Source organism: Curcuma longa, chromosome 21 (assembly GCF_044706935.1).
Source record: "Curcuma longa cultivar G26 ecotype Majalengka, Jawa Barat chromosome 21, ITB_CL_G26_1.1, whole genome shotgun sequence".
Classification (NCBI taxonomy): domain Eukaryota; kingdom Viridiplantae; phylum Streptophyta; class Magnoliopsida; order Zingiberales; family Zingiberaceae; genus Curcuma; species Curcuma longa.
In genome coordinates this window covers 13,488,865-13,511,358 of record NC_133881.1, presented here as the reverse complement: position 1 = coordinate 13,511,358, position 22,494 = coordinate 13,488,865, and the positions used below count along the sequence as shown (strand labels likewise).

At 38.0% G+C, this 22,494-nt stretch overlaps 5 protein-coding genes and 3 non-coding genes across 9 annotated transcripts; 6 read left to right on the top strand and 2 right to left on the bottom strand.

Annotated features, from left to right (window-relative positions):
• The first annotated feature begins 325 nt into the window (after positions 1–325).
• LOC141814914 (2-alkenal reductase (NADP(+)-dependent)-like) lies at positions 326–1,826 on the top strand. 2 transcript variants are annotated; one of them, XM_074702872.1, is made up of 5 exons: positions 330–613; positions 699–876; positions 949–1,115; positions 1,196–1,278; positions 1,356–1,826. In XM_074702872.1, the coding sequence occupies exons 1-5, from the start codon at positions 386–388 to the stop codon at positions 1,738–1,740; spliced, it is 1,041 nt and encodes a 346-aa protein (XP_074558973.1). In that variant the 5' UTR covers positions 330–385; the 3' UTR covers positions 1,741–1,826. The 2 variants fall into 2 exon arrangements, with proteins under 2 accessions (XP_074558972.1, XP_074558973.1); XM_074702871.1 differs by having other exon boundaries at positions 326–613; positions 699–1,115.
• A 213-nt stretch (positions 1,827–2,039) lies between these two features.
• On the bottom strand, positions 2,040–4,622 carry LOC141814975 (SPX domain-containing protein 1-like). Its single transcript, XM_074702937.1, has 3 exons — positions 4,227–4,622; positions 3,699–3,831; positions 2,040–2,600 (listed from the first exon to the last, which is right to left on the bottom strand). The coding sequence occupies exons 1-3, from the start codon at positions 4,509–4,511 to the stop codon at positions 2,176–2,178; spliced, it is 843 nt and encodes a 280-aa protein (XP_074559038.1). The 5' UTR covers positions 4,512–4,622; the 3' UTR covers positions 2,040–2,175.
• Positions 4,623–6,764: 2,142 nt separating this feature from the next.
• On the bottom strand, positions 6,765–7,713 carry LOC141815547 (ethylene-responsive transcription factor WIN1-like). Its single transcript, XM_074703496.1, has 2 exons — positions 7,569–7,713; positions 6,765–7,437 (listed from the first exon to the last, which is right to left on the bottom strand). The coding sequence occupies exons 1-2, from the start codon at positions 7,646–7,648 to the stop codon at positions 6,933–6,935; spliced, it is 585 nt and encodes a 194-aa protein (XP_074559597.1). The 5' UTR covers positions 7,649–7,713; the 3' UTR covers positions 6,765–6,932.
• Positions 7,714–11,931: 4,218 nt separating this feature from the next.
• TRNAI-AAU (transfer RNA isoleucine (anticodon AAU)) lies at positions 11,932–12,005 on the top strand. The gene has a single exon. It is a non-coding gene; the product is annotated as a tRNA-Ile (tRNA).
• Positions 12,006–12,256: 251 nt separating this feature from the next.
• On the top strand, positions 12,257–12,330 carry TRNAI-AAU (transfer RNA isoleucine (anticodon AAU)). Its single transcript has one exon. It is a non-coding gene; the product is annotated as a tRNA-Ile (tRNA).
• Positions 12,331–12,438: 108 nt separating this feature from the next.
• On the top strand, positions 12,439–12,512 carry TRNAI-AAU (transfer RNA isoleucine (anticodon AAU)). Its single transcript has one exon. It is a non-coding gene; the product is annotated as a tRNA-Ile (tRNA).
• A 2,856-nt stretch (positions 12,513–15,368) lies between these two features.
• LOC141815016 (phospholipase D alpha 1) lies at positions 15,369–18,812 on the top strand. Its single transcript, XM_074702976.1, has 3 exons — positions 15,369–15,464; positions 15,870–17,766; positions 18,202–18,812. Exons 1-3 carry the CDS (start codon positions 15,369–15,371, stop codon positions 18,633–18,635), a joined length of 2,427 nt encoding a protein of 808 aa, XP_074559077.1. The 3' UTR covers positions 18,636–18,812.
• A 1,768-nt stretch (positions 18,813–20,580) lies between these two features.
• LOC141815689 (uncharacterized) lies at positions 20,581–21,107 on the top strand. The gene is made up of 2 exons (XM_074703641.1): positions 20,581–20,794; positions 20,875–21,107. Exons 1-2 carry the CDS (start codon positions 20,626–20,628, stop codon positions 21,081–21,083), a joined length of 378 nt encoding a protein of 125 aa, XP_074559742.1. The 5' UTR covers positions 20,581–20,625; the 3' UTR covers positions 21,084–21,107.
• Positions 21,108–22,494: the final 1,387 nt, after the last annotated feature.

The window sequence follows — 22,494 nt, the reverse complement described above, 5'->3', positions numbered from 1 at the left end:
GTTCGAATAAAGATTTGTCTTCTTCCGTCATGATTAATTATAATTTTTTAATTTATTATTTTTAAGTAGTTGTGGGATCGATTACGTGACATCGTTAGAATTAGAGTGATAGAAAGATAATTTTATTTTTAGATGCGTTCTTGGATTAACCGCTGTGGAAATAATTTAGCAATAAAAAATAGGATACATGACCTTTTAATATTATTAATTAGGCACATGATCGTCTTTTGCGTTCATCTTCTTCTGTGATGATTCACAGGAATCCTCTCTTTTCATATGCTCTCCGTTAGAAGACAACGGCGGCACAGCTCCGGTGCGGAACCTCTTCATAAGGACCATCGATCCGCCAAGGAGAGTTTACAACAGAGACCGCGCGCCGTGGACAATGGAAGTGGAAAACAAGTACGTCTCCCTCAAGCACCACATCCACGGCCACCCGTCGGAGTCCGACTTCGAGCTCGCCACCGCGCCGCTGCAGTCCGCCCCCGGATCCAACGAAGTCATCGTCAAGAACCTCTTCCTCTCCATCGACCCCTACCAGCTCAACCGCATGAAGCTCTACAGCTCGTCGCACACGGCCATCCCCGCCGCCTCCAAAATCGAGCCCGGGCAGGCACGCGCCGCGTGGCTACTATTCGCAGGTAACGTACGCTTTCGTCGCCTGGTCTCAGCTCACGACTTCGCCCCTCTTGTTGCAGAGGATCGACGCGTCTGGGGTGGGGAAGGTTGTGGCCTCGGGGAGGGCGGAGCTGGAGGAGGGTGATGTTGTGGTCGGATTGCTGGGGTGGGAGCAGTACACGGTGGTTCGGCCGGGGACCGTCTTGATGAAGGTGGCCGCGAAGGATCTCCCTCTTTCGTACTACGTCAGCGTTTTGGGTGAGTACTCTTGCTCTCGATCTGCACAAGAAGGATGCACAGATGCCATGATTTTTTTTACGACTGCTACAGGATCAAGTGGGTTGACAGCGTTCGCCGGTTTCTACGACGTTTGCAAGCCGAAGAAGGGGGAGAAGGTCTTCGTCTCGGCGGCGTCGGGTTCAGTCGGGAGCTTGGTCGGCCAGTACGCCAAGCTCTCCGGCTGCTACGTCGTCGGATGCGCCGGGAGCAAGCAAAAGGTTGACTTTTTTTTAGCTTCAGCGTTTAGCTATGCGTTGGCCGATTGAATCAAATTCAAATCACAAATTTCTTTTTAAAGGTGGATCTGCTAAAAGGCAAGCTCGGATTCGACGACGCGTTCAACTACAAGGAAGAAGTCGATCTCAAGTCTGCTTTGAGAAGGTACCACCAATTCACAATTAACGGACGATTAATTCCTGGTGCGAATTAACCTGTACGATGCTCTGTTTTGGCAACAGGTACTTTCCCGAAGGAATCGATATCTACTTCGACAACGTCGGCGCCGCCATGTTGGAGGCAGCAGTGGCCAACATGAACCAGTTCGGCAGGGTGGCAGTGTGCGGGGCGATAGCGGAGTACACGAACGCCGGCAAGAGAGCGGCGCCGGACCTGATCGACGTAATCTACAAGCGCATCACGCTGCGTGGGTTCTTGGCAGGAGACTACCTCCACTTGCACGAGCAGTTCTGGGCCGCCACCACCGACTACCTTCGCCGTGGCAGAATGATTTCGCTGGAAGACGTATCCGTCGGCATCGAGAGCGTGCCGACGGCGTTCGTAGGGCTTTTCAGAGGTGATAACGTAGGGAAGAAGCTCGTTCGAGTGTGTGAATTTGATGGCTGAGACCCACCGGGATGCTCGACAGTTCATCTTCCATTATTAATGTAAGGTTTCAGAATGGGCAATATAATCCTTTTGACCAAAAGGATCCTTTTGACCAAAAGGATACCATTGATGAACATGGAAGCATACAAGGTAATCTCAAGTGATATCCAATTTTCACTGTTATGGATAACATCCTAAACTTAGCTTTAAGTATCTGGACCATTGATGAACATGGAAGCATACAAGGTAATCTCAAGTGATATCCAATTTTCACTATGCTCTTCAGTCTCTAAAACATCCAATTTTGCACAATATGATACGACCTATATTCTTAGAATTAACATGTATGATTAGAATTAGCGTACAAGCATGTGAAATTTATGGGAATAGAGAGTGAAGACCATTTCGAATCAGATGATAGATTGGCAACAAAAGGTTACTGGCGTAATGTTGTTACTTGGCTACCTGTTCTACCACAGGAACATTGTTGCTCCACCTTTCTTCCAATCCAGTACTCTGCAAAGGAGGCAGTGAAAAGAAACTGACTGTTGAACTTCTGCTCCTTAGCTGTTTCAAGGACCGCAGCGCCGCTATGGTGCTCTTCATGTAGAAGCTCTCCATATACTTTATCTCCTCCAACTCCGGGACCCTCCCGCCTGATTGTGCTGGCTTCGGCACTCCATTCTCTCCGTCGCATTCAGCTGGAATTGATGGGTTGTTGCTGGGGAAGAGGTGGTCGAGCATAGCCACACACTCCTTCACAAGTTTGTTTAGGAGATCAGTTGTAAAGAATGGCTGCTGCAGCACCTTTTCGATGAAGGGCTGCCTGATAAGTGCTCCTGTTCTCTTGTCATACTTCTTCAGTATTTTCACTAGACCTGAAATCATCACAAACAAGCATTAATAAACGATCTAAATGAGTGGGCACAAAAAAATGGACCAAAAGAAGGGACAGAACAGTTGATCAACAACACTGCAGATAATTGTAAACTTATATGTGATCCAGTTTTGACATAATCGCAAGCAAAGAACCAAGTGATGACTATACATAGATGACGAGGAGATGTTGTGTCTTGGATAATCCATGATTCATCTTATGGAGATGTCCTAGTTGACACAATAAGAAATATACATGGCAAAGATAACTCTCAACTCCACTTGACTGCCCATTCATGTGGACTGGCGTTACAAATGTTAAAGCATACTCTCAATAGCAAACATTTTGGGAAAAGTGCTCACCCAATCAAGCTTAAAAGATTGTCACTTGTTTCCTTATTTATTAGGCTCTGATCATGACTAAGTTAACATGAGTTTCCTTGTTAACAAATTGAGAAAGAATGGTTTCGAGAAATTAACAGACAAGACATGTAATATCTAAAACAAATGGGAGAGTTTGATACCTAAATAAATCAACCTTGTTCAGTTAGTATAAATCAGTTAAGCTGCATTGGTAGTAGGCAAATAGCATAAAATTTTCTGTTGTGGAAGTTACAATGAGAGTGGATTAATTGTTTCGCCATTGACAAGAGAAAGATTACTGTGTAGTGAGTGTGTGATTTGAAGAAGAAATCCAAACATCTATTCTGCTGAATGCTAATTTATCATAACCTAGCAAAACAAATTTCCCAAGCTACTCCAACACCCTTCCTAATCAATCTGATCAATTAGAAAACATGAACGTAGAACAAAACCAATAAATTGCCTCTGAAGTGAAAAGTGCTAATTTTATACTGGACTGAAATATGGATTGTTTGCAATGACAAATACAAGTTCAAAAAAACAAAAACAAAGGTTTGGAACATAAAATCAGAGGGATATCAATCCATCACAACTTAGATAATTTGGAAGATCTACAGAATGTACTAATTTATATGTTAGAATACTGAAAATAAGCTACAGAAAAAAAAATCTTTAATGTGGACCATAGACTACAAAAGAATAGATCAAGAAAAAGTTGAATTCTTACGGAAACCTACCCGTGTAGTTAAGGGCACTGTAATTCTCCAGAAGAACCATCTCCCCATGAAAGTCTACAATTTCCTTCCTCACTTTCATCAACTCCTCCTTGGAATCCCTAGAGATGGCTTCAGTGACTCGATCCTGCAGGTCCTGCAAATTCACACATTCATGTTGATACAATTAGTCTAGCCATGAAGGTAAGAAGTGTAAAAAGTAACCAGGAACAAGGAAAACTGAATCAGACGTACACTCGTATCCCTCTCGAGATCAACTTATCTACCCGCTCTCTCTTTCGGATGAAGAAGAGTAGGTGTAATGTACAAATGCTAATTATAAAAACATTTTCATCCCTCTCCAGATCTCAAAATAAAGTATAATTCATCAAACCTATTTCTCCATCGAGTAGATCCACATCTAACCGAAAACATACTACATCAAACGACATAAGATTATGGTATCGGAATCGAAATCGAAGCCTTCCAACTCAATCGATTATTAATCAATCCATACTAATACTCGAAACCGGGCAAGAATACACACCATACCTTTTGGCGGATGATGTACTCCTCCTCCTTCTCCACGAAAAAAGTGTTGAACTTGTCGAGCTCGGCCTCGAGGAGACTCACGAACTCCTCCTCCTCCACCGCCGTGGAGGAAGGAGCGTTGTCGCCGGCCGCGCCCTCATCGGCCACCTTGGACCGCTTGGCCGGCCGCTCGGCGACGGAGAAGAGCTTGAGCCGCCGCTTGAGGTCCTTGTAGGAGAGGAACTTGTCCCTCCACTCCGGCAGCGTCTCCTCGATCTGGTTGCTGAGGTTCTTCCCAAATTTCATCTCCGAGAATCAAACCTAACGAGGATCAAGAGGCGACGAGCGCAGAAAGGGCGAATTTCTTAGGAGAGGTGAAGGAGAAAGGGGAAGATATAAAGGAAGAAGAAGGGCGAATATGCCGGAGGATGAGAAAGGAATATGCGGGGGCGGAGAGCATATCTTGGGTTTTATTCCCTCTGCCTATCGTTACTTTTCATTATTATTTTTTTTTCCAAAAATATATATATATTTTTGTCCTTTTCGATAGACTCGTCCGACGATTCAAGCACTTGAAAGTAGAATTTCAAAAAAAAGAAGGTTTTATTTGACATAAGCTCCGCTGTGGCCTCTCTCATTCGTGGGTATGAAAATGGGTGGTTTATTCATACCACATCACGCTGACATGGCATGAGAAACGAAATATTAATATTTTCAATAAAATGTATTTACTTTTTTTTTTTGCAGATATCAAATAATTAAGTATTTCACTAAAATAATTTCAAAATATTTATTTATTGTGATGGAGATGGAGAAAAAAAGGAAATAAAAACAAAGTTATCTAAATAAGTGTTTTAAGTCTCGGCCAGTTGCAGTGGACCAACGAACGCGATGGAATATTCTCTAGTGGATATGCTTGAATGCTTTTCAAGGATTACAAGATTCCTCTTTCTTTGGACATAAATCACAAGTGGTGCAATCTTTCTCATTAATTTTAATTTTTTTAAATAAATTTTTTTATTTTAATGCTTTTTATATTCATTTCAACTTTCACCTAGTTGATTGATGGAGTTCGAGTCTAGTCGCGATAGGTATAGCTTCATTCACGGCCGATGTATTTGAGCTCGATAGAAATTCTCTAGTGTTTGCTAGCTTGCATGAAGTGGTTGGATTGGTGATCATAGAAATTGTGTGCTCAATAGCTCGATAGAGTGATTGAACTCAATGGCATGGAAAATTAGAGGCCTGAAAGCTATGGAAAATTGCAAGTAAATATAAGCTTTTTAGTTTTGATTTGAAGGAGCATCATGTAATGATGTGTGTATTTGCTAGGTATGGATAGACTACCTAAAGTTAAGTTGTGAAGCTTTTTCGACTAGAGGATTATCATCATAAGTCATAGTTTGGTGACAATCTCAATCCCATGCCTTTGCATAGGCTTTCAATCTTGTAAGACAAATGGAAGTGAGATCCAATTCCATTTGCCTGGGTCAGTCAACAAGAACATGTTAGTTGATTAGTTAATCCACTAAATATAAGTTTTGAGTCAACCAAATATTATTGTTCAAGCAACAATCAATTACATAGGAATCCAATCTATATATTTTGGTAATAAGTTGTATGTTTTGTTGATTGTATCAAGTCTATTCATGTGAAAATTGAAACCTAATAATTATGTTGTTTGTGTTTACATTTAAAAATTTTAATTTGAGACTAATTCGGTCATTTAGATCCGGCACTACCTTAACAAAATCTTTATTACTTTAAAGGATCGCATTCTCCTATAGTTCTACGAATTTTTTCAAAAATTAATACCCCAAAGATCATGTGTGAGGAGGTAAATGCTCTCATATCCCCAAGTTGTAATTGATCAAACCCCAACTATGGGATAGATTTAACTTGTGTATGATCCACAAATAAACAAATCTGTTGTATAATTAGACATAATCAACTCAACTATGCTCAGTTAATACTTAATCCACATAGTATTGCATGCCAAATGGTGCTTTCCCCAGGTGAGCTTATTACTGTTACCCTAATAAACCTCAAACTAAACTAATACTGCAACCACAAAGTTGAAGGTGTAGATGGAAATCATGAGACAATTTCACTGAATTTCGTCAATAACATGCCTCATTGATTGATACCCAGCTGCCTGTGGAACCCTCCATTGCGATGGCTCATCTGCCCCAGCTTTAAATAGCCTCTTTCTGCATCCCCTTTATGCATCTTCATCGTGCCTTGGATAAATTTCAATGTCATTACTCTTCAACAAGTCGAGGGGCAAGAGTAAGAGGTGTCCCTGTTCTTAGACTTTATGGCATTTTTGAACACGAGTATCATCATCCATTAGTTAGAGATGGCACCCATTTCTGTATTCTACCATTGCTCTGTTAATTAGATGGAGCAAAACAAGCAAAATAATCTCCTTAAACTACAGTGCCTTTCTCTATCAAACAAGAATCTGTGATGCTCATCATCAAGAGAAATTTAGACTTTGGAGATATAAAAAAGAGAATAACTATTAAGAGAGGTTTGGTAACAACAGAACGATCCTTATTCCATCTCCATCACTTTCATGGCACGCCTAATTGTATGCATTCTTGATGAGGGAGACTTCTCAAAAACCATATGATTAACTTTGTTTGTGTGGCCGGGATTATATATATATTGACAAACACAATACTTATAAATCATGCGATGAACTGTGTGTCTTAAGGATGGTGATCAGAAGAAGAAGCTGGCTTCACCTTCTGCGCCGGTATGCTTCCGGTTGAGGAGCTCTTCTATCATCTGCAACGCCAGTCGCTGCTCCTCATCGTCGATTGTCGAAAGGCGGGCAGCTTCGGACGAGGAGGAGGAAGAAGAAGAAGGGGGCTGCTGAGGTGGCAGTGCGGCGGAGGCATGCGGATTGGTGCCGAGCTCGACGGTCATGACCCAGCTGGAGGCGCCGGCGCCGGTGCCAGCGCGCTTCTGCCAGACGCCGATGTGGGACTTCTCGGTGTCGAGGCGGAGGCAGGTGAGCGACGGCGCGGGCGCGGCCCTGCAGCACCTGCGCAGCTTGGCGCTGAGCGCCTCCGACAGCGCCTTGGCGTCGACGCCGTTGGCAGCGCTGGGCGGCACCGGGAAGTTTGTCTTGGCGTTGCGGCCGCTCATGAGCACCGCCGCCTCGTCGTACGCGCGCGCCGCCTCCTCCGCCGTCTCGAACGTGCCCAACCACACCCTGCGCTTGCTGCGCCAGAGTATAACCACAATAACCCATCAATAGGGACTAAGCCCATTGTCACTGTGACAAATCGACAAACACCTACACCACAGACAAATGCGGTATACAAGAAGAAGAAGAAGAGCTGTACTACTCACAGTAGAGGGTGTCTGATTTCTGAGACCCAGGAGCCCCAGTGGCGCTGCCTCACACCTCGGAACTTCTTGGACTGTACCATGATTTATCTTGGCAAAGGAGGACAGGGAGAGTAAAGGAGCCTCTGACCTCAAAGTACGAATTGGCTCAGTGAGACAGATTATGAGGCATGATTTTATCTAAGCTATAAATAGACTGTTTGCAAAGGAGGACATAAATTAGTGAAATATTTGAGTGTTTTGGAGGATTTAATAGGAGCCTTAGTTAATAGCTATTGACAAATTATTGTGATTTTCACAACAGAGGCAGAAGTGAGCAGGGAAGGAGAGGGAGGGAGAAGGAGTCTATTAGAAGAGGGGAGACTGATCGTGGAATGTGGCAGAAAGGGTGTCGGTGAAGCGTGGAAGGAAGACGTAAGCAGGGTGATGAGTCGCAGCAGCACGCAGGCAATAAAAAACTCCACCTACGCCCATGAATCACTCATTTATGTCATCGTCTACCTTCTTCGAGCCTTTACATGTATGTGTGCGCGCAAGAGAGTCCCTGAGCTACAGCTAATACTTTTGTATGAAATTTTAAATTTATCATTTTGTAACTTGATGTTGAAACATAAATTTTGAAAATTTCATATCTTTTCATGTTAAATTTTCATGTTTAGTCTTTTTTTATATGTGAAAACATGTTGTTGATAACTATGTTTATGCTTTTTTATTAGATATGTGAAATAGTGATTGTTCTTATGAAGTTATGATCAAATATATATTATTTGACATTTTATAACTCTTTTTTGGATTATCTGTAAACTCGTACGAGTTTACGATACGAATTTACGATACGAGTTTGTGCACCCCTAACCGAGTCGACACTGGAATCGCGAGTTTGACAACCTTGGCTACAGCTAACATATTAACGTACTAGTTAGCTATAACATGTAGTCGTTCTGCTATTATATTTTGATATGGTGGGTCTTTATTGATCTGACATAGCGCAGTGGATCAATGATCAATCCGACTTGACAAGTAAATCAATAGATCAATAGTTAAACCCTATTTGACCGACTCAACAACAATCTCACTCAACTCTGTAGCACGACTACTCAATCGCTTTACATACTCGTCTCGATTACTCAGTGATTGACTCATCCACTCGATCGCCTGGCACTTCGTCTCAGCTACTCAACGACTGATTCGGCCACTCGACCGCTTGGCATCTCATCTCGGCTACTCAGTGACTGACTCGGCCACTCGGCCGCCCGACTCACTCATCCCAGCTCCTCAGTCATGCAAGCAACCAATTTGGCCACTTTGTCTTGCCCTTGGCCGGCTTGGACGCCTAGTTTTGCTCTCGATCTTGGTCGGCTCAGCTGCCTAATCTAGCTCTCGATCTCGACTAGCTTGGGCGCCCATTCTAGTTCCCGATCTCGCACTGCTCTACCTCGACAAGCCATATCACTCTTCACCACTCCGACGCCACCTCCTCTGGCACCTCCCTACTAAAGGACAGTCTAGCAGCAAAACAATCAAGCGTGCAGACTTTGCCACTGAATAGAACTGATTACTAGGTTATCAGACCTGGTCCCCTAAGCCCTATCGGATTTCTACTCTTGGCTAAAAGATAGGAAGAAATCGCATGACCAAACTATAGGGCGGTTGATAGGTTCGCAAACCTTGCCTCCTAGATGTCATTCTGTCTGCCCACTTGTCAGTAATGCGCAGAACTCTGCCTCCTCAGAAACCACTTGCTCCCACGTCAGCAAGACTACCTCTCTTAGTGAGTATATAAACTCCTCTGCATGTATGAAAACTCTCTCAAATCCTCTACAGTCTAAGCACTATCTTCTTCTCCATTTTCACTACTTCTCGTTGCTGACTTGAGCGTCCGAATGGCTCCTTGGGAATCCCTAGCGCCCTGCTAACCCGTTCATTCAATCTCTTCTTTCTCAGGTTCTTCTCGTCGGCAAGATCAACGAAGGTTAAGATGACATATCATTGACTAGTGGCTTGATCGTCTACGGCATCCAACCGAAACATATTTGTTATCAGATCGATCTGGCGAAAGTTTCATGGTATTTCACAATAAGTTAATGCATAACCTATATACACACCACCCGATCATGCATTTTGATAGTATAATCTTCTTTTTCCTGCTTTCTTAATCATAATCTTTTGCTTTCTTTGTGAACACTAATTAAACGAAGACAAATATAGTAGTTATATCAAGTGACCACTAAACAACATACACACTACAAGTTTTCTATTAGGAACAAAAGCCACGAGTCGATTTAAAGGAGTGTCTGAGAGGAAGGTTTTCTGATGATGGTGGTAGCTGGCGATACTGATGGCAGATAATTATTATATGAGACAAAGCAATCAATCATGCATATGCATCAACAGTTGAAGGAGAAAAACAAACTGAAAGATATTTGTCTCACACAAGTAGAAAAAAGATTTTATGCTATTTGGATGACATAAATTACATTTGATAAAGAGGGATCATATAAATATAATAGGTAAGGCCAAAGTGATAAAGGATGAGAAAAAGGCACTGAGTAAAGAAGAGGCTAAGCATGTGAAGTGAGAGACCCAATCTTCATGATTTAATCAAAGCATTAGAGGTCAAGGACAAAAAACTTTCAATGAAAAGGTATTAATGTTATGCATACGGATAGAGAGTTTTTTTTTTAAGGGAAAACAAACTTATGAAAGCTCAAAAGCACTCACATTTTGGTGAAGATAAATTTTCAACCAATACTTGGCAACAACTTTCAACAACCTTATATTATCAACAAAATAAGAAGATTTATTTACTGTTACTAAGATATGATGATAACTAAAAGTATATTATTTTGGGATAAAATGGTAATAAATAAAAAAAATGATTGTTGACTTTAATTGGTTACAAATAAGAGAAGTACAGATAATAGTTGACTATATGATTAAAATGAGATGTTAAATCAGAACAGAACAATTTAAAATGTAATGGAAATTTGTTAATCAAGATTAAATTAGTGCAAATCTACTATGCAATTTGCGCTCACTTTCTTGAGTTCATGCTAACAATATGTTATTTTTTTTCAATGCATATCTATCATATTTTACTAGGGTTGGCAAAAAAAAACTTATCCAAATTCAAAATTTAGATTATTTTAATCTTTGATTGATTTATGGATAAAAATACAATACACTAAATTTTAAATATCTAATTCAAACAAATATATTTGACCTAATATAAATTAATTACAACCTAGTAAATTGTTCACTAGTTGTTTCAATTAAAAGTTAATATGAGCGATTTTTTTTTATTAAATGCATACCTAGAATTAAATAGTAAATATTAACAGTTTGGAAAGAGTGTAACCCATTTAAAAATAATACTAAACTTTCATGTTCAACACATACCTAGCATTTTTTCATGAGAAATCAATATAAAATTTGAACTAAATTAAGCTTAATCTCATAAATTCAATTCATTGTCTATTAACTTAGTTACTTAAAGTGCCATGATAACAAAGTAAAGGTCACAGATTTGAGATTTTGCATGGGCTTAATTTTTTATTTTTTATTAGTTTTTTAAACATATTTTTATGGTTAGAGTTAATTAAACTTGGGTGGGCTTTTCTATTTTTTATAATTTTTTTGTAATATATTATTTTCTTTTTGATTGGAGACAACCATACGGAAATTATATTTTAAATGTTTATGTATCATATTTTACTAAGGTTGGCAAAACCTTGACCTTACTTAAAATTTAGATTATTTTAATCTTTGATCTATTTATAGATAAAAATACAATACATTTACTTTTAGATATCTAATTCAAAATAATGTAACTCGATCATATTTAACTTAGTTGATTTTCTTTATCAAATTGATTCCTAAAATTAAATAATAAAATATTAATAGTTTGTAACCAATTTAAATTTTATAAAATTTTATGTTCAGCACATACCTAAGATGTTTTCATGAGAAATTAATAAAATTTAGATCGAATTTTATCTCAATTTTTTTAATTTATAATGGCCTATTAGCTCAGTTGGTTAGAACGTCGTGCTAATAACGCGAAGGTCGTATGTTTAAAACTTGTATGGGCCAATTTTTTTTTTCTAGTCAGCTTTTATTCTATTTTCTTATCAGTTTTAATCCATGAGAAATTAATAAATTTTAAATCAAATTTTATCTCAATTTTATAAAATTATCATAATGGCCTATTAGCTTAGTTGGTTAGAGCGTTATCCTAATAACGCGAAGGTCACATGTTCAAACCCTTTATGTGCCAATTTTTTTTTCTCTAGTTAGCTTTTAATCATAGCATGAGAAATTAATAAAATTTAGATCGAATTTTATCTCAATTTTATTAAATCATAATGGCCTATTAGCTCAGTTGGTTAGAGCGTCGTGCTAATAACGCGAAGGTCGCAGGTTCGAAACCTGCATGGGCCAATTTTTTAGTTAGCTTTATTCTATTTTCTTATCTATCATAAGAAATTAATAAAATTTAGATCGAATTTTATTCAATTTTGGGCCTATTAGCTTTGGTTAGAGCGTTGTGCTAATAACAAAAAGGTTCGAAACCTGCATGGGCCAATTTTTTTTTCTAGTTAGCTTTATTCTATTTTCTTATCTATTTTAAGGAGCATAAGAAATTAATAAAATTTAGATCGAATTTTATCTCAATTTTGTTAAATCACAATGGCCTATTAGCTCAGTTGGTTAGAGCGTCGTGCTAATAACGCGAAGGTCGTAGGTTCGAAACCTGCATGGGCCAATTTTTTTTCTCTAGTTAGCTTTATTCTATTTTCTTATCTATTTTAAGGAGCATAAGAAATTAATAAAATTTAGATCGAATTTTATCTCAATTTTGTTAAATTACAATGGCCTATTAGCTCAGTTGGTTAGAGCGTCGTGCTAATAACGCAAAGGTCGCAGGTTCGAAACCTGCATGGGCCAAATTTTTTTTCTTATTAGCTTTATTCTATTTTCTTATCTATTTTAAGGAGCATAAGAAATTAATAAAATTTAGATCGAATTTTATCTCAATTTTGTTAAATTAGAATGGCCTATTAGCTCAGTTGGTTAGAGCGTCGTGCTAATAACGCGATTGAAACCTGCATAATAACGCATAAGAAATTAATAAAATTTAGATTGAATTTTATCTCAATTTTATTAAATTATAATAGTCTATTAGCAGTGGGCCAAATTTTTTATCTAACCAGCTTTAGTCATATTTTCTTATCAGTTTTAATCACAAACCGATCATGTTTTAATCTGAAATTAATTATATCAAATTTTATCTCAATTTCATAAGGTCATAGATTCGAAACCTGCATGGGTAAATTTTTTTATCTAGTATATTTTTTTATATTTTTAAGGTTAGAGATAATTAAACTTGGTCAGCTATAATTCTATTTTCTTATCAGTTTTAATCATAGATTACTAACCAATTATATTCGTATGACTCTTATATTTAATCACGTACATAGTAACTTGTAAAGTATCTAGATCACTAGTTAATATGAGCGGTTTTCTTCATCAAATTCATACATTGAGTTAAATATTATTAGTAGTAAAAGATTATAACCGAATTTAAAAATAATACTAAAATTTTCATATCTTTATGAGGGATCCATAAAAAAATCACCCAAATTCAATTGAAACTTACATCCATGACTCATTAGCTCAATTTATTAGGAAGTTGTGCTAATAACGTGAAGATTGCAATTGTTAACAACTTTCACGGGCCATTATTTTTTATTTTTGCCTTTTGTAATAATATTTTAGTGAGTTTGATGACATGTTCAATCCATTCCTAGCAAATTTTATTAGGTCCTGCAAAAACTTAGTTCGATTTTAATTTTTGATCCATTTAGGGATCAAAAATTACAACATATACAATTTTAGGCCATCTAATTCAAAACAATTAAAAATTTACTCAGCATTTAATTACATACCTAATGAATGGCTCACTATCAACAATTAATAGGAGCAATTTCCTTCCTCAAATTTATACCATCAAAAAGAGTACCATTAAATTTAAAATCATACTAAAACTTAGAATTGAAAGCATGCCTAGCAAGTTTTACTGGGTTTAACCAAAAACTCTATCGGAATAACAATTTAGATTATTTCAATTTTTGATTAGTTTATGAGTTAACATATATATATTCATTAATTTAACATGATCTAAATATAAAATTAATTTATTCGATATTAAAATTGCTCACAGGTTATCTCAATATCCATGTGGTTTTAAGTCTATTTTTCTTGATCCTAAAAAATTCAGTTGGATCAATCCTGACTCACTTTCATGCCTAAGTTTTTGTATCACATCCTAAAGATCACATCATGTTCTAATCCCTTTGCTAGTAGTTATTGGATCTGTTACTGGTCTTCCTCGCCTTGATAGAATCACGACATTCTAACAAGATCAAGCATGTTTGACCTCTAAGATCCTCAGTTTCGGTTGCCATTTCTTAGCGGCACCAAGCGACAAAAGCAAATCAACAGTACTCAAAAAGCACAAAGCAAGGAATCGAAGAAAGTAGAGGAAGGATCAGAAGCGGAGAAATCATCTCATTCATAATATCAAAAAGAAGTTTACTCACCGATTAAATCTGTTGCCGATCTCAGGACCATCTACATCTTCCCTTCCATCGGAATGGCCGCAGCAAACCCTACAGATCTGCAACACCATCGCCGCTGCTGCTCCGTTGCGCCGCGAAGAGCATCGGTATCTGCGGAAGCGATCAGAAAAGGGGAAATAAGTCGTGAAAAGGTGTGTCGCTTCAAATCCCAATCGGCGGAAGGCGGGAAATAGACGTGGTGGCGGGCGTCTTAGATGGGCCATTCTATCGGCCCACATAAATATAATATTTTTACCATTAATTACTTGGCTTAATGACTAATTATAGTCCTATAATTAACCTTATTAAATAAAATTTAAAATATATTTTAATGATATTGTTAAGTGCTTCTAAATATAGAACATTTATTTTAAAAAATGTAGGGAAAATGCCTTACAATTATAGTCCTATAATTAAGGAAAAAATATTATAAGGGTCTTTTAGTGATTTTTAATTAATTCTTATTTGATTTTATTTTATTTTTTTTACTCACTTCGGCGATAACAGAAATCTTCACGGCTTCTTGCACCCCTCGCGGCCTCGTGACCTCCCACTTCTTCCGGATCTGTTGATTCCTCTTCCACTTTCTATTTATTTCTTTCTCGACGACGACTCGGCGGAGACCTTGATCTCTCGATTCCTCCATTTCTTTCGTTCTTCTTCGATCCGATCGATCCATCACTCACCTCGCCGGATCCATCGTCAGGCAAGTACACTGAACTCTCGTTCCTTCAGATCATGGTAGCCGCAAGATCGTTCTGTCTCCATTTAGTTTTTATTATGGAAACCTGAATCTGGAAGAAAAGAAACTGGTTTTGATAGTTTTGCGTCGAGTTAAATGAGTCTACTGCGATGCTAATCTAATGGGCTTCGTTTTTTCCGTCGTATCTTCCCCTTTTTCTAATGTTTGAGTTGGATCGTAGGGGAGAAAGTGAACCCTCGACGCTTTTGTACTTGATCTTTGCGTGTGTGTTGCAATTTTTTTTTATCTTCTACTGCCTTCGTTGAGCTTTTAAAAACTCTTCAGTAATCGTTGTGAAAATTAGGGTGTCTGCGATCTGCCAATTCGTTTCCTGAAGATAGTTTTTTTTTTCCTTTTCAATAATTAGATTGTATTTGGCATTTTGTCTTATGGTTTAGATATGTTTTCTCATGCTTTTTGGATATCGACTTGCAGGTAAAAATGGCGCAGATTTTGTTGCACGGATCGCTACATGCTACGATTTTTGAGGCAGAATCATTGTCGACTTCTGGAGGCGGTCCACATTTCCTCCGGAAGGTAAATCCTTTAATGGATTCGGTTGCCCGGCTTAACTGATCGCTGGTTTTTTTATCTTTGATTACCTTACTTTGTGGTTATGATATTGGCTCTGTATGCTCTGCTGGCTGATTAGTAAATAACTGTATGATTTTGCGTAATCTGTGTTGGTGATGGTTGTTTGGTCTTGCTGAGGTTGTGTTACATCTTTTTCTTACTCTATTCCGCCACAGAAGTTAGATTTGTAGAATTTATTCTCATTTATTGCGATAATATTTATTTTTGAAATATTTCTTGGTTTTCCAGTAACAACGTTGATGATTGTATGTTTGGATAGTTTATTTTTGGTTTAGTTGTTATTCTCATTTAATCGCTTTTCTTTTTTGTATTCTAATAAGTTTCTGCACATTGAAATACATTGAACAGCTTGTTGAAGGTATTGAAGATACCGTGGGTCTTGGCAAAGGTGGCACCAAACTTTATGCCTCAATTGATCTAGAAAATGCCCGAGTTGGCAGGACAAGGATGCTTTCCGACGAACCTAGTAATCCCCGTTGGTATGAGTCCTTTCACATATATTGCGCCCACATGGCATCGAATGTCATCTTCACCATAAAACTTGACAATCCTATTGGGGCATCAATCATTGGAAGAGCCTATTTGCCTGTCACTGAAATTCTTGATGGTGAGGAGGTGGAAAGATGGCTTGAGATATGTGATGAAGATCGGAATCCAGTTGGAGATGCTAAAATCCATGTGAAATTACAGTACTTTGATATTTCTAAGGACCGCAACTGGGCAAGGGGGATTCGAAGTGCAAAATATCCTGGTGTACCCTACACATTTTTCTCTCAGAGACAAGGTTGCAAGGTAACACTTTACCAAGATGCACATGTCCCTGACAAGTTCATTCCTCGAATCTCTCTTGCTGATGGGAAAAACTATGAGCCTCATAGATGCTGGGAGGACATTTTTGATGCAATTAGCAATGCACAACATCTCATATACATCACTGGGTGGTCTGTGTATACAGAGACAAAATTGGTGAGAGACTCCAAGAGACCGAAACCAGGCGGAGATGTTACACTTGGAGAACTCCTAAAGAAGAAGGCTAGTGAAGGTGTTCGAGTCCTCATGCTAGTTTGGGATGATAGGACCTCAGTAGGAATACTGAAGAAAGATGGTCTTATGGCTACCCATGATGAGGAAACTGAGCAGTATTTTCAAAACACAGATGTTCATTGTGTTTTGTGCCCCCGAAATCCTGATGATGGTGGAAGCTTTGTTCAAGACCTGCAAATTTCCACAATGTTCACTCATCATCAGAAGATTGTTGTGGTTGACCACGAGATGCCTAACAAGAATTCTCAGCAACGGAGAATTGTGAGCTTTGTAGGGGGCATTGACCTTTGTGATGGGAGATATGACACACAATTTCATTCTCTGTTCAGGACGTTAGACACAGTTCATCATGATGACTTCCATCAGCCAAATTTTGGAGAGGCTTCAATTACGAAAGGTGGACCAAGAGAGCCTTGGCATGATATCCATTCACGGCTTGAAGGACCTATTGCGTTGGATGTTTTGTTCAATTTTGAGCAGAGATGGAGAAAGCAGGGAGGAAAAGATGTTCTCGTACAGCTCCGAGATCTCTCTGACATCATCATTCCACCTTCTCCTGTCATGTTCCCAGAGGACAATGAGACATGGAATGTTCAACTTTTCCGATCTATTGATGAAGGTGCTGCTTTTGGCTTCCCTGAAACCCCAGAAGAGGCTGCAAGAGCTGGGCTTGTCAGTGGAAAGGATAACACCATTGATAGAAGCATTCAAGATGCTTACATAAATGCCATCCGTAGGGCAAAGAACTTCATCTATATTGAAAACCAGTACTTCCTTGGTAGTTCTTATGCATGGAAAGCTGATGGCATCAAGCCTGAGGACATTGGTGCTTCGCATCTGATTCCTAAAGAGTTGTCATTGAAGATTGTTAGTAAGATTGAGGCAGGGGAGCGCTTTACTGTCTATGTTGTTGTGCCGATGTGGCCAGAAGGTGTACCAGAAAGTGGATCAGTTCAAGCAATCTTAGATTGGCAACGCAGGACAATGGAAATGATGTACACTGATATTGTAATAGCTCTCCAAGCAAAAGGCCTTGAGGCTAATCCAAAGGACTATCTAACTTTCTTTTGCTTAGGGAATCGAGAGGCAAAGAAGAGTGGGGAATATGAACCTGCGGAGCAGCCACCTCCAGACACTGACTACAGCAGCGCTCAGGAGGCTAGACGTTTCATGATCTATGTTCATACAAAAATGATGATCGGTAAATTTCTCCCACTATTAATTTCTATCCTTTCCTAGTTCTTTATTGTTACTTCATCTTCATTGAATACTGTGGATTAGCTTTTATCTTAAGAGTTTTATTGAAATAGCATGATAACACTTGCAACTTTTCTCTACCAAACGAATCCTAAAGAAGCTGTAAAATTGAATATGACTTGATCAATTTATTCAGGATCTAGTAACTGAATTTTCTGTAGGCCCTTAGTTTGTTATGTGCAACTTATTCATCAACCGTCATCTATGTTTGTGAATAAATTTGTATGATGCATTGGGTTTTTTTTTCTTTGATTGTCTTTGTTCTTTATATTTCAGCATTCTTATTTGTGTTAAAGGAAGATCAGGCTGTTTAAGCTACGATCGCATATTAATCAGAAACAATGACATTTCAAAAAAAACATCATTCTCTTTGTTACAGTTGATGACGAGTACATTATAATCGGGTCAGCCAACATAAACCAGCGTTCAATGGATGGAGGCAAGGACTCTGAGATTGCTATGGGAGGATACCAACCGCACTACCTGTCAACCAGGGAACCAGCAAAAGGACAGATTCATGGTTTCAGAATGGCCCTTTGGTACGAGCACCTGGGAATGCTTGATGAAGTCTTCCAGCATCCTGAGAGTTTGGAGTGCGTACAGAAGGTCAACAGGATAGCAGACAAGTACTGGGATCTGTATTCAAGTGATAATCTTGACAAGGATCTTCCGGGCCACCTTCTTAGTTATCCCATAGGAGTCTCAACAGAAGGCACTGTCACAGAGTTGCCTGGAATGGAGTTCTTCCCCGACACCAAGGCCCGAGTCCTCGGGACCAAATCTGATTATCTTCCGCCCATCCTCACAACATAACAAGTTTGAAACATTGGTGCTTTGTGTTTGCTTCTTTCTGAATAAGAGTTACATTAAGTTTAGATCAGAGAATAAATCATTATAGCTTGGTAACTAGGACATGTTTAACCAATCAGTGTTTGAACTCTTTCTTTCTTTTTTTTAAATCTGGTTTTTTGGTCCTACAATGTAGCATCCTGATGGACTCATCCTTGATGAAGGTTTGCTTCACTATTAACTTTCGACAAATCACTGATGTTATCTGGTTTTGGTGAACTTGAGGATAGTCCTGATGCATCGGCTTGAATGCTCAGCCCGTGTAATAGAACATCTATCAATCAGTTTGGTAATTAATGCTTCACATGATGAGCTGGTGATTGCAGTTCCCTCGGCTTAAAAGTTGTGGAGCTACTAGTGACAAATTGTTAGTCTCCAGATCTTTCTTATTATCATTACAAAAGTAATTATAGGGGTGTCTAGGTCGGATGGATTCAGATTAAAATAAAAATACTATAAAAAATTCATAACTTGAATCCTATTTGAATTCGAAATCGATTCGAAAATTATAAACTCGAACTTGAATAATCCGATCAATTTAAATAATTTGATCAGGTTTAATAAAATAATTTTTAAAAAAATTTAACATATAATAATAATATTTTAATTTAAATACATAATAATAAATCTTATCTTAAATTATATGATAATTATATTCTAAAATCCTAATCCGGGTCAATCAAATTCGAATTTGAAAATTTTTTCTTGATCAATATCCAATCCAATTTGATTCGAACTCTAAAACTCTTAATTATAATTCTATATTTTTCAGATCAACTCGAATTGATCGGATTATTTTTGACATCCCAAACAAATTTTTTTAATAGTAAAAAGTGGCTTGTGGTTGAGTAAGTTACTTGTTTTCTATATTTTTTATATGTCTGAGTGTCAAAATGATTTATAATATGATATATTTTATATATAAAACGACCACTTGACGTCTAGACCCCACTTTGAAGCTTCGACACTTAATCACTTTTTCTTTATTTTAAACCAAAAAAACCAAAAAGAAAGGCCTTTTGCTGGATACGATATTTAAAAAGGATTTCATGTGGTCGTCTTTTCAATGCCCCCACCATGCAATTAAATTAAGCCTCAAATGACGCATCACAGCATTTGTTAATATAATCATTCCTCTCAGTTAACCTGCAAAGAATCTTTGGGTAGATTCCCAGAACATTCTCTGTTGGGCTGTTGAGAAGCTACTGGTTTGATTATTAATTTATGATGAAATTCACGGCCAAAAATATTTTTTCAATATATATATATATATATATATATATATATATTAAACTTGATTATTTTTCTTTTTATTTCAGGTAAAATGTCCGTTTTAATCGGATTTAGATGTATACTGTTCCGGATGAAACCATCGGTGGGGTGGGCCCAATCGGAACTTGAATTATCATGCGACGTGACGTAATTAAAAAATTGAGGGTGCCATCGTCAAAACGAGACTAGTCTTAAACTAAGGCCACATTAGAAAGATAAGATCAGAGGCTTTTTATTTAATTATAAATTAAAATAATCCAAAACAGTATATTATTCATGACACCAAGCATTAAGTTCTAATAATAATTTTTATAAAAATAAATAATTCTTTATTATCTATTGAACTATAATTTTTTAAGGATAATCTATCAAAAAAACATCCTTAACTTCCAAAAATACTTAAAAAGTACAATCAATTTTTTATATTTATCAAGCGACATTTAATTTTCAAAATATTTTCTCTTTAAAAATTATAAAATTATAAAATTGGATGTGTTTTTGAAGTATTTAAAAAAATTAAATGTCCTCTTTAATAAATTGTTTTTTTAATAAGAAATATATAATTAATTTATTTGAAGCTTTTGACGCCATAAAACTCGCCGTTTCGACACCTTCCCTTTTCACATGTCACCGATCGCCGACTCCTCTTCCTCCTCGTGTCGTCTGCCTCCTCTCCTCGCTCATGGACTCCCACGGCGTCGCCCTCGCCACTGCTCTCGCCGTCTCCGGCACCATGATCGTTCTCGCCCTCTGCCGGGCCAAGACTTTCTCCCTCCCCGCCGCCTCCGCCGTCCTCCGCCGCGACTCCGCCCCTCCGTGGTGCCCCCAGCGCTCCTGCATCTCCTCCGCCGGTAAACCCCCTCCCCCTCTCCCCTCCTCGAATCCCCTCGAGGTTTCCCCTAAATTGACTGTTTCCCCCCGCGCTCGATAGACGACAGGAAGAAGGCGAAGAACAAGAGGGTCCAGTTCGCCTCCGAGGTGGTGGAGTTCTACGTTTCCTCCCGCAATGAGGCGTCGGCGGAGGAGGAGGAGGAGGTGGAGGATCGGCAGCCGGCGCCGCGGATGCCGGCGAACAGGGTGGCCTTGTACAAGGGGCTCCTCCGTGATCGGGAGATGCAGCGGATCGCCTGCTGTTATTGATCCGACGATCCACCCACTCTCTTCTCTCTCATCTTAATTTTCCACTTTTGGAAGCTCTTTTTTCAGGCGATCAACAACAAGAATCACTCACCGCCTCCATCGTTGGTAACTAGATGATCTGTCTAACCCTGTAATTAGTCGCCGATTTGGTTTGTGAAACGAAGATTAGTTTTAGCTGTGCAAAGTTTTGATTGGAATTGGAGGCGATGGTGGGTGTTGAATCTCGAAGGTGTTGATGACGTATGTATTTGATTTTGAGTACAAGAGACTTACCAATGAGGCATGCATGCTCTCTTTCTTTATGTAAATTAATAATTATATCTTTTGTTAAAGTAAATTAATATTATTATAGTAAAAAGGGTAATTCATTATCCAACGGTCTCTTATTATGAGTTTCATCATCGTATATATGATCATATATCGTTAGTATTGAAATCAAAATATCTCTATAATGGTATAATATTGTCCACTTTAAACTTAAGTCTTCATGACTTTGTTCTTAGGTTCTCCATCCTTTTAATCCGATACTTCCCACTAGGACTTCTCACCTGATGTCTGGTCGTCTTGATTCAGACACGGGAGACCCACTTAATATTCATACCAATGAGGCATGCATGCTCTCTTTCATTAGTTTATGTAAATTAATACCAACTATGTGGAGTGGTTAGGTGGAGAATTATATCTTTTGTTAAAGTAAAATAATATTATTATAGTAAAAGATGTAATTCATTATCCAACCGTCTCATATTATGTGGAACTAGTCTCACAATGAAAAGATAAATTTAAAAATTATAGTTTATCAGATATTTTTCTCATCTTCGTCAAGATTTGACTCTTGTCTATTGTAGCAATATTTATTTCGTAATAATCAATTCAACTGCTCTAAAAACATGTAAATTGACATTATTTTCTATAAAAAGGTGAAATCTGTCACTTTAGTAGTCTATACGATCGGTCGTCTCATGATCATGTGTAAATTGACTTTATTGTCCCATGAGATGATGGTAAGTGATATGATATTTTTTTTAAATAATTAAAATTTAAAATTCATGAACATCTAAACAGTTTGCGACATTGAAAAATCACATCACTTGAATTTATTTGTACATCTAAATATTAATTGGCTCTTAAAATTTAGATACCTCGTAAATAAATAAATAATAACATTATTAAATTTTAATAAGTGTGATATATATAATAAGTAATATTGTTTGTTCTTGTTAATTTGAATTTATAGAAATAATTAATCTTGTTAAATTTCTAAATGAGCAAAGTCCCAATTTACAATTATTTTTTAAAAATTTACCATCATTCCAAGATGAAAAAAAAAAGAAAAAAGAGAGTGAAAATATTATCTTTTTAATTCCAAAAGGCAATAGAAAAGTAGTTGAATTTATCTAAATTTAAATTT